The sequence below is a fragment of the Euphorbia lathyris genome, chromosome 3, assembly GCF_963576675.1.
Source record: "Euphorbia lathyris chromosome 3, ddEupLath1.1, whole genome shotgun sequence".
Classification (NCBI taxonomy): domain Eukaryota; kingdom Viridiplantae; phylum Streptophyta; class Magnoliopsida; order Malpighiales; family Euphorbiaceae; genus Euphorbia; species Euphorbia lathyris.
In genome coordinates, this window is record NC_088912.1 from 42,981,174 (window position 1) to 42,990,560 (window position 9,387).

Here is a 9,387-nt window from a genome sequence, read left to right on the forward strand (position 1 = left end):
AAATTTCTAAACTCAAAAACAACATCATCAAGCTAGAATCGATTTAAACATACGAAACTAACATCATACTTACATGAGAATGCTTGGGCTTGGATTGATGTGTTACAATAAAGAAGGATCTGATTACAAGAGAGAGAGAGAGGGGACTGATTGCGTAGAAGAGAGAGTGGGAGCTGAGTTAGTTTCTTATATATATATATGAAGGGTATTGTGGGTATTTCGAAATGAATAAGTCTATATATATTAGTTGGTTGATAATGGGTCTTAAAATGTAAATGGACATCCCATTTGACCTAGATTTGTAATTTTCCCGATATCAAAACATTTAAGCAAATGAACACAAATATCAGCACCAAAGACGTTCTCTCCTGCGATTCTCTCCTCAGCTCAGTCTCTCCAATTTGCTTTCTCTTCTCTTATTCTCATTTCCTCTCAGTTTCACCTTCGAATTCAAATGGAGCTGCATTGTGTGTAGCTCGAAATCGAAAATCCTAAGCCAACGCAGTCGACTTCTAACAGTAGAAGCTTCATCTGCTCATTCAATTTCAGGTATTTACTTCGCTTTCCTTGGCTGTTTGTTGAGACACATATGATTCTTTCTTTCGCATATTCAGTGAAGTTGATGTTGCCAAGGGTTTTCTCCTTCTTCGACTCTTTGTATAATGGTTTTAGACACTCCATCCTTTCTACCGTTGGTCTTCTTTTTGGGGAAGAGGTAGAAACCAATTAGGAACTTACTTAGTGTCTTCACTTTTTTCTGTAGTAATTCTCAACAGTCAATAATTTGTTTCAAATGCTTCTGGGAAATTAGAACCATGGAAATTGAATTCCTACTCAAACGGGTCAAGGTAAGACTCATCGAGTCATTATCAAGTATATTTTGAACTCAGCATCAGGATGCAAATTTTAAATTTATACTTCAGATTTTTTGTTCCAATTTTTGTTGGGAAAATAACAGAGATAAAAGAAAATAGAGACCAAGAAACTGAATCAGTTCTATATCAATGGAGAAACTGCAGAAAAACATGCCTATATATATAGGCTTACAAAACGTAACTGACTGAATTTAAACCACCCACTAAAAGACTCCACTAACATATGAAAACTGATTAATTAAAAAATACATAAAAAACAGACCCACTACTTTAATCACTAAGACCAACAGACCCACTACAACATTACAGATAACTGAAATCAACTAAGACTTTGAATCATTCTTCAATATCCCCTCTTGATTCAAAGTTGCATACTCCAAGCAAAGATCTCAAATAGCAGAATTTTTCCTGTGATAAGGACTTTGTCAGTACGTCAGCCAAGTTCTCATGAGTGCTACAATACTGCAGCGTTATCTCTTTCTTTGCAACTAAATCACGAATAAAATGAAGACGTATATCAATATGTTTAGTTCGGCTATGGAATGCTGGATTCTTTGTCATGGCAATTGTTGCTTGATTATCACAAAATATCACTGTTGCTCCCTCTTGCTCTTGTTGAAGTTCAGCTAACATTCTTCTTAACCAGATGGCTTGACAAGCTGCTGAAGTTGCTGCTACATACTCAGCTTCTGAAGATGACAGTGCTACCGTAGCTTGCTTCTTTGAGCTCCATGTGATCACTCCTGATCCTAGAGTGAAAACATTTGCTGAAATGCTTCTTCTATCATCCAATGATGTTGCCCAATCGCTGTCCGTAAACCCGCACAACTTGAAACTAGAACTTTTAGAGTACCAAATTCCGTGCTCCATAGTTCCAGCAATATATCGCAAGACCCGCTTTGCTGCTCCAAAATGAATCTTGGAAGGCTGCTGTATAAACCTGGAAATAAAACCAACTGGAAATGCAATGTCGGGTCTGGTGTGAGTTAAATAAATTAAGCCTCCAACAAGGCTTCTAAACCTGCAAGCATCTGCCATTTCTTCTCCATCTGCAAGTTGTAGCTTCTCATTAAAATTCATTGGCGTAGCTGCTGGTTTGCAATTAAACAAGCCAAATTTGTTGAGGATGTCCCTAGCATATTTCCTTTGTGCAATGAAAATTCCATCTTCAGCTTGATGAACTTCAAGACCAAGGAAATAGTGTAATAAACCCATGTCTGACATCTCAAATTCATTCTTCATTTGAGATTTAAACTCGTCCACAAGAGAATCAGAGGAACTAGTGTAAATGATATCATCAACATAAAGACAAACAATGATAAAATCATTGTTACCTCCCTTTTTCACATACAAGGTGGGTTCATTCTCACTTCTCATGTATCCCTTTTTCTGAAAATACCCATCAATCTTTGCATACCAAGCTCGCGGAGCCTGCTTCAGTCCATATAAAGCCTTTTTAAGCTTGTACACCTTCTTTTCTTCTCCTTCCTTTATGAAACCTTCTGGTTGAGTGACATAAACCTCTTCCTGCAAATCTCCATTTAGGAACGCTGACTTGACATCGAATTGATACACAGACCATTGCATTTGTGCAGTTATTGCTAAAACAAGCCTCACAGTTTCAAACCGAGCTACTGGAGAAAAGGTTTCTTCAAAATCAACACCATATTCTTGTGCATATCCTTTCGCCACAAGACGAGCTTTGTGCTTTTGTATGCTCCCATCTGCAGCAAACTTGGTTTTGAACACCCACTTCAATCCAATTGCATTTTTATCTTCTGGTAAGTCTACCATCTCCCATGTTCCATTCCTTTCGATAGCCTTCATTTCTTCCACCATTGCAATCTGCCATTCTTTCTACATACTGTTGAGGATCTGAAGCAACAAGAGCAAATTGACAAGATGAATAAATGTCGTTAGTATATTTAGGATTTGGCTTTCTGGGCTGAAATTGGCTCATCTGAAATGTTCTCATCTACATTTGGAGAATTTCTGCAATTTCCTCTTTGTGGAGAGCTTGCTGATTCCATGGAGGAACCAATGGATGCACTTGTAGGTGTTGGTTCTTGCCCTTCATCTTGAGAAACTCCAACTGGCATAGGGATTTGTTGTTGCACTTCCTCTTCATTGCAATCCCAACTTATCTTCTCATCAAATATAACATCTCTTCTGATTAAAAACTTGCCACTAAGAGGATTATACAATCTGTATGCTTTGGATTGAGTACAATAGCCAATAAAAATGCATTTTTCAGATTTTTCATCAAGCTTTTGACGAGATTGAGAATTTACCAAAGCATAAGCAACACACCCAAAAATGCGTAGATGGCTCACAGATGGTCTCCTACCGCACCATGCCTCATATGGAGTTTTATTCATAACAGCCCTTGTTGGTGAGAGATTCAGCAAATAAACTGATGTTGCAACAGCTTCCGCCCAAAATTGGTTTGACAATCCTTTTGCCTGTAACATGCTTCTTGCCATCTCCACAACGGTTCTGTTTTTCCGCTCAGCAACTCCGTTTTGCTCTGGAGTGTAAGGAGCTGTTAACTCCCTATGAATACCCTTCTCTTCACAAAAAAGATTAAATTCTCCGGACATGAACTCTCCTCCTCTGTCTGTGCGAAGAACTTTGATACGGCATCCACTTTGGTTTTCTGTCAGGGCCTTGAATTTTTGGAAGCTTTCAAAAGTTTCTGACTTCCTTTCCAAAAAGTAAACCCAACTCATTCGACTGTAATCATCTATAAACAGCAAGAAATAACGACTTCCACCAAAAGATTTAGTTTGCATAGGCCCACATAAATCAGCATGTATTAATTCAAGGCATCTTGAGGCTCTCCAAGCCTTTCCAATCGGAAATGACTTTCTAGTTTGTTTCCCATAAATGCATCCTTCACATAATTCAATGGAATCAATTTTTGGTAGTCCAGAAACCATACCTCTTTCACTTAGCAACTTCAGTCCTTTCATGTTGAGATGCCCGTATCGCAAATGCCATAGCTTTGAGTCACTCTTTTCAGTGGCAGCAAAAACAAAGTTCTCCATGCTTGAGACTTCCAATGCAAACATTTTATTTTGAGTCATATTGATATTAATCAACGTATGACCTGAGTGTTTGTCCTTGATTACACATGCGTCATTCTCAAATAAGATGGAATATCCAGTAACCATTAATTGCCCAACACTCAACAAATTATACTCCAGATCAGGTACATATTGAACATTATGCAAGAGTTTTACATTACCATGAGTAGTTTCCATGCCTACTGTACCTTTTCCTTCAACTTGCATTTCCTTCGCATTGCAAAGCTGCACCTTCAACTTCTGCGTCTCATCAAGCTCTTTGAACAAGGATTTCATCCCTTTGAACAACCGCTATCCACGAACCACACTTTGCTTGGCTTATTGTTCGAAACATAATGTGTCATAAAAAGCTTGTTATTTTCCTCTTCAGTCTCTGCAACATAATTCACTTGCTGGTCTTTGTACCAACAATCAGCTTTCTTATGACCATACTTCCTACAGTGATAGCATTGAACACTACTCTTGTTATTTCTTTGCTCCGCAAACTGTCCGACCCCTGCCTCTTCCATTAATACGACCACGACCGCGACCACGGAATCCACCTCTTCCACGGCCCCTACTTGTTGAATTGTCACTTTCTGCAACTCTGGTGGCTGCATCCTTCACTTGAAATGACTTCTCTTCATTCTTTTCAAGTGATCGATTGATTCTTGACTCATGTGCTTGCAAAGACCCCATCAGTTCATCAAAAGAAAAGATCGACAAATCCTTAGATTCTTCTATGGCTGCTACAACATGATCAAATTTTTGAGTCAAGCTTCGAAGTACTTTCTCAATGATGGTCTGGTCAGTAATTTTCTCTCCATAGGATCGCATTTGGCTGATTATTTCCATTGTTTTTGACAGAAAATCAGCAATTGATTCTCCATTCTTCATCATCAAGGTTTCAAAATCACGCCTAAGTGATTGCAATTTCACCACAAGAACTTTTGAATCTCCTTGAAATTCCTTCTGCAAAATGGACCAAGCTTGCTTCGATGTTGTTGCTGATGCAATTCGTGAGAAGACACTGTCATGAACTGCCTGTTGAATGATTACCAACGCCTTGGAATCTTTCTTCTTGGTCTCTCGCTGCTTGTTTTCATCGTCAGATTCTGTGTACCCGTGTTCTACAAAGTCCCAAAGATCTTGAGATCTGAGTAGAGTTTTCATACGAATACTCCAGAATTCATAACCTTCTCCTTTGAAGATGGGAATGAGTGGTTGTGATCCACTCATTGCATTGCCATTGCTGCCCATCTGTATTTCTCTCTATGTTTCACTCAACTCAACTCACTTGTTTACACTCAACTCGAACCTCGGCTCTGATACCAAATTTGTTGGGAAAATAACAGAGATAAAAGAAAATAGAGACCAAGAAACTGAATCAGTTCTATATCAATTGAGAAACTGCAGAAAAACATATAGGCTTACAAAACGTAACTGACTGAATTTAAACCACCCACTGAAAGACTCGACTAACATATGAAAACTGATTAATTAAAAAATACATAAAAAACAGACCCACTACTTTAACCACTAAGACCAACAGACCCACTACAACATTACAGATAACTGAAATCAACTAAGACTTTGAATCATTCTTCAATAATTTTTTGTTCTCATCCAGCCTTGGCGCAACGGTAAAACGTTGTCGTCGTGTGACCGAAGGTCACGGGGTAAGGGACGGCTTGCCCCCAATACACCCTTGTGGTGGGACCCCTCTCCGGAACCCTCGCTTAGCGGGGACGCGTAATGCACCGGGCCGCCCTTATACAGCAGTGCAGAATTTATTTGATGAAAGGTATGCATCTTTAGTAGTTGATTTTAATATATCTCAGGAAGGAATTCATCAATGTGCTGTATTAAATTGGATGGAAAACGTGCACCTTGTTTTTGTGCAGATGGTTCTGTTACTTTAGTCGATGAAATAATAAGGATCCACTCTCTTGCTTTCAATGGAGTTTGCTAGTGTCAATGCTTGTAGACTGTTTCAGAATTGTTAGAAAGCTGTATTATTTTCCCATTGCTTATTATTGATTACTTGCTTTGAACTTAACATTTAGATAATTGTGCTGAAGAAAGTATGCTCTTTTTGTGTATATATATGTATATATACTCAAATATGAATATAAAGAGTCCCTTTCTCATAAAATGTTCGTAAAACAAGTAGGATCCACTTTCATTAGGCTATTTTCTGTAGCCTTCAATATTTAGTTCATTGTTTATTTACTGATTGTAATTAGGGATGTGTCGTGAATTTTTTTGTAAAACAATTCTATTTATTTTCACATATGATGTCGCTGTTCATTGAATGTGATGGCATACCAATGTATATTTTTGTGTTGCCAAATTAATAGAAGTGACCTCAACTCTTTTTTGGGCCTAACAGTATGGTTGAATTCTCAGTTATATTTTTCTTGTGATTTGAATTATTTGCCTTTTGTTTTAGATAATTACTACGCTTTATATCTCAATGTAGCTTAGATCATTAGCTCTTCCATTCACGGTATTGGAATGGACTCTTCCAACAGTTCCACGCCCAGTTCCACCTGGTCTTTCTAGGCAATTATCATGATCCTCCAAAGATCAGCAGCCAATATCACCAGATGTAGCGTCCAATCCTGCAGTTTCATCAGAGCCTGGTGAGTTTTTCTTTAAAAGAAAAAAAAACTTATATGTTGAAGTGTGAGATGAATCAGTGATTGCTCTTTCATAGTATTTGTTCACATTATGTTAAAAACAAAAGTTCTTATGTGCATTAGCAGCAGGTTCAGATGCATCTCAGGATGATATGGCAGAAAGCTTTGCATTTGCACTAGTAAATGGGGCACTTGGAATTTTTGAGGTTCATGGTAGGAGGATCCGGGACTTCAGGTATGCTTTTTAAATGTGATGGACTTACATTATCTAGTTTGTAATTGGTCCAAATTTTTTAATTCACATTAAAAAGAAAATCTTTTGAGCCAGCTATATCTGAAACAATGCTGTGTTTATATGTTATGGTTCTGAACCGCTAAAAAATATGCCTACTCTAAATTGTCAATTCGGAATTGTCCTTGTTGGTGGATTCGCCAACCTTTACCCCTCATTTCGAAACTTTTACTTAAATATATTTGAAGAAAATTCCATGGTTATTAAACCTGCACTGTGAAAGAACTGAAATTTTTTGAAGGGTTCAAGGGTTAGAGTTGTTATTTCCGTTCAAATAAGTTCACTCTGCTATTATTTCGTGCTTTATTTCATGCCTAGATGTTGTTACTGTGAGATTTTTATGAGACACAATCTAGTATTCCATTTTTAACAACGTAATCTAAGGTGCTTTGCTTATTCAGATCCAACTCACTAACTTGCAGCTGCTAATCCTAATACTAACTTCTTTTATGTTTTATCCTGTCATGGTAACAATCATTGTGTTTGGTCTCAACTAAAATTTTCAAGATTTTTGATAAATATAAACAGAGTATTATAATTATATTTAAGATTGTGTATATGATAAAGTGTTTACGATTCTTTGTCTATTTGTTGTAAGTTAATTCTTCAACTTCTTCTTCCCCTTTTACTTGCTGCAATTTTTAGTTCTTAAAGTTTTTCTAGATTCTTATTCGAGCAATTATGCCGTAACAATTAATTTTCCCTTATCTATGCAGCTATTAATTTTTAACCATTAATTATGCTTCAGTTTGCTTTGCATAATAACATCGTTTCACCCCGATGTTTGGCTGGTTTGGGGTTTTATGTTCACTTTGAATAAATTATAGATCAGATATGAGTTTTGCGTTATTTTGTAATTCTCCTTCAATTTTCAATTGTTATGTTGATTTCTTCGACCAAACTTTAACTTGCAGGGATGAGTCTGGTTGCTATTTTCGAACTATCACGACAATTGATAGCAGACTTATAAGAGACAACTAAACCTATGCTTATCTATCAGTTATGTACTACTGTTTGTTTAAGTCAAAATGGATATTCTTTAGATTATAAGACTTGTGCTTTTTTGTTGCATAAGAAAAAATATATATTAATTATACATATTTACAAGTTTAAATTTCTCTAACTAATTGAATCTTCTCTTTTTACAGGGAACATGAACATTGCGACGATCATGTTCTTCACTGCTCGTCAAAGAGGAAGATGCATCATCTTCTTCACTGTCAGACCGGACTGATGATCCCTCTCTCTCTCCATACACAGAATTTTGGTGTCGGTGGCTCAGAGTCGGATGAAGCTACAAAAATAGGGAAAGTAAATCCCAAGGATGATGCATCATCTTCTTCGTCTTCACTGCTTGTTGAAGAGAAAGAGAAAGACGGGACTGTGAGTGAGAAAGTTGGTGTCACTGTCACTGGCTCAGGCTCAGAAGAAGCTGCAGAAACTGGGAAACTGGCAATATCAATGCCTGATGCATCATCTTCTTCTTCACTACTCATTAAAGAGAAAGAGAAAGATGGGACTGTGAGTGAGAAAGATGCTGTGGGTGGCTCAGAAGAAGCTGCAGAAACCAAGCTATTATCAAGTAACATTGGTTTTGCAGTGGAAGTTGTAGGCGGAGGAATCTTCTGTTGGGAAGCAGAATCCTGTAGGATAATTAGTGAGGATCAAAACTTGAGTACAAACAAATCCTAAAAGATGTTATGCATAAATAATAAAATAGGAAATACAAACCTCATTTGCACCCTTGTGTTGAGCATTCAAATTTTGTGCGTAATGGCCATGTGTTAATGCAGTGGCAACTTTTATATCTGAAGCTGTTGCCACTGCATTCACCTTATTACCAGACTCCTGCTGCTTCTGTTTCTTCCATGGCCGCAACTCAACAGGCTTATCTATAAGAGTATCAATGTGCTCTAATATTTTTCGAGCCACAAGGCTAGATTGGGCAGGGACTCCTGGAGTAAAGATTTCAGTGTGTTGTGGCTTAGTACACTGACTATCTATTGGTCCATTTTCCAGATTTTGCTTTGGAGCAGAAAATAAGGCCTCTGAATTACTACTCCAGTAGTCCTTTTTAGGACAGTTTAAATTCACTGATCCTCTAGAGAGAGTTTCAACATGAAACTTATGCCGCAGCCTACGAATGGGTCCCACAGATCCGTGGTAAGCATTTAATGCTTTGGTCTTCTTTGAATGTACCTATATAATATATGCATGCAGTCCAACAAAGAGTCAGTCCGACAATAAGAATAATAAACCCATAAACTTAATCAACAAAATAACAAAAATTACCTGTTTTAAAGTCTGTTGAAATGAATTTGTGATGGTTCTAGAATATGGGGTTCGGGGGGAAAGTATGAAGCACAAATCTGTTTGTTCTCTGATCCTGTACTAAGGCACCAGGACATGTAGGGGCTGGCAATGGCTGTTGAAACAGCATGAAAATTGAATGCCTTAATCATCCATATAATACATAAAATAAAAATAAAGGGGAAACAACTATTTCATTTCTG

At 37.5% G+C, this 9,387-nt stretch overlaps 1 protein-coding gene across 11 annotated transcripts; it reads left to right on the top strand.

Annotated features, from left to right (window-relative positions):
* Positions 1-362: 362 nt before the first annotated feature.
* On the top strand, positions 363-8,609 carry LOC136224606 (uncharacterized). Of its 11 annotated transcripts, none has more exons than XM_066012990.1 (5): positions 363-549; positions 1,522-2,656; positions 6,423-6,585; positions 6,709-6,817; positions 8,023-8,609. In XM_066012990.1, exons 4-5 carry the CDS (start codon positions 6,735-6,737, stop codon positions 8,564-8,566), a joined length of 627 nt encoding a protein of 208 aa, XP_065869062.1. In that variant the 5' UTR covers positions 363-549; positions 1,522-2,656; positions 6,423-6,585; positions 6,709-6,734; the 3' UTR covers positions 8,567-8,609. The 11 variants fall into 11 exon arrangements, with proteins under 11 accessions (XP_065869062.1, XP_065869059.1, XP_065869067.1 ...); XM_066012987.1 differs by lacking the exon at positions 1,522-2,656 and adding an exon at positions 5,571-5,744; XM_066012995.1 differs by lacking the exon at positions 1,522-2,656 and adding an exon at positions 7,789-7,873 and having other exon boundaries at positions 6,706-6,817.
* Positions 8,610-9,387: the final 778 nt, after the last annotated feature.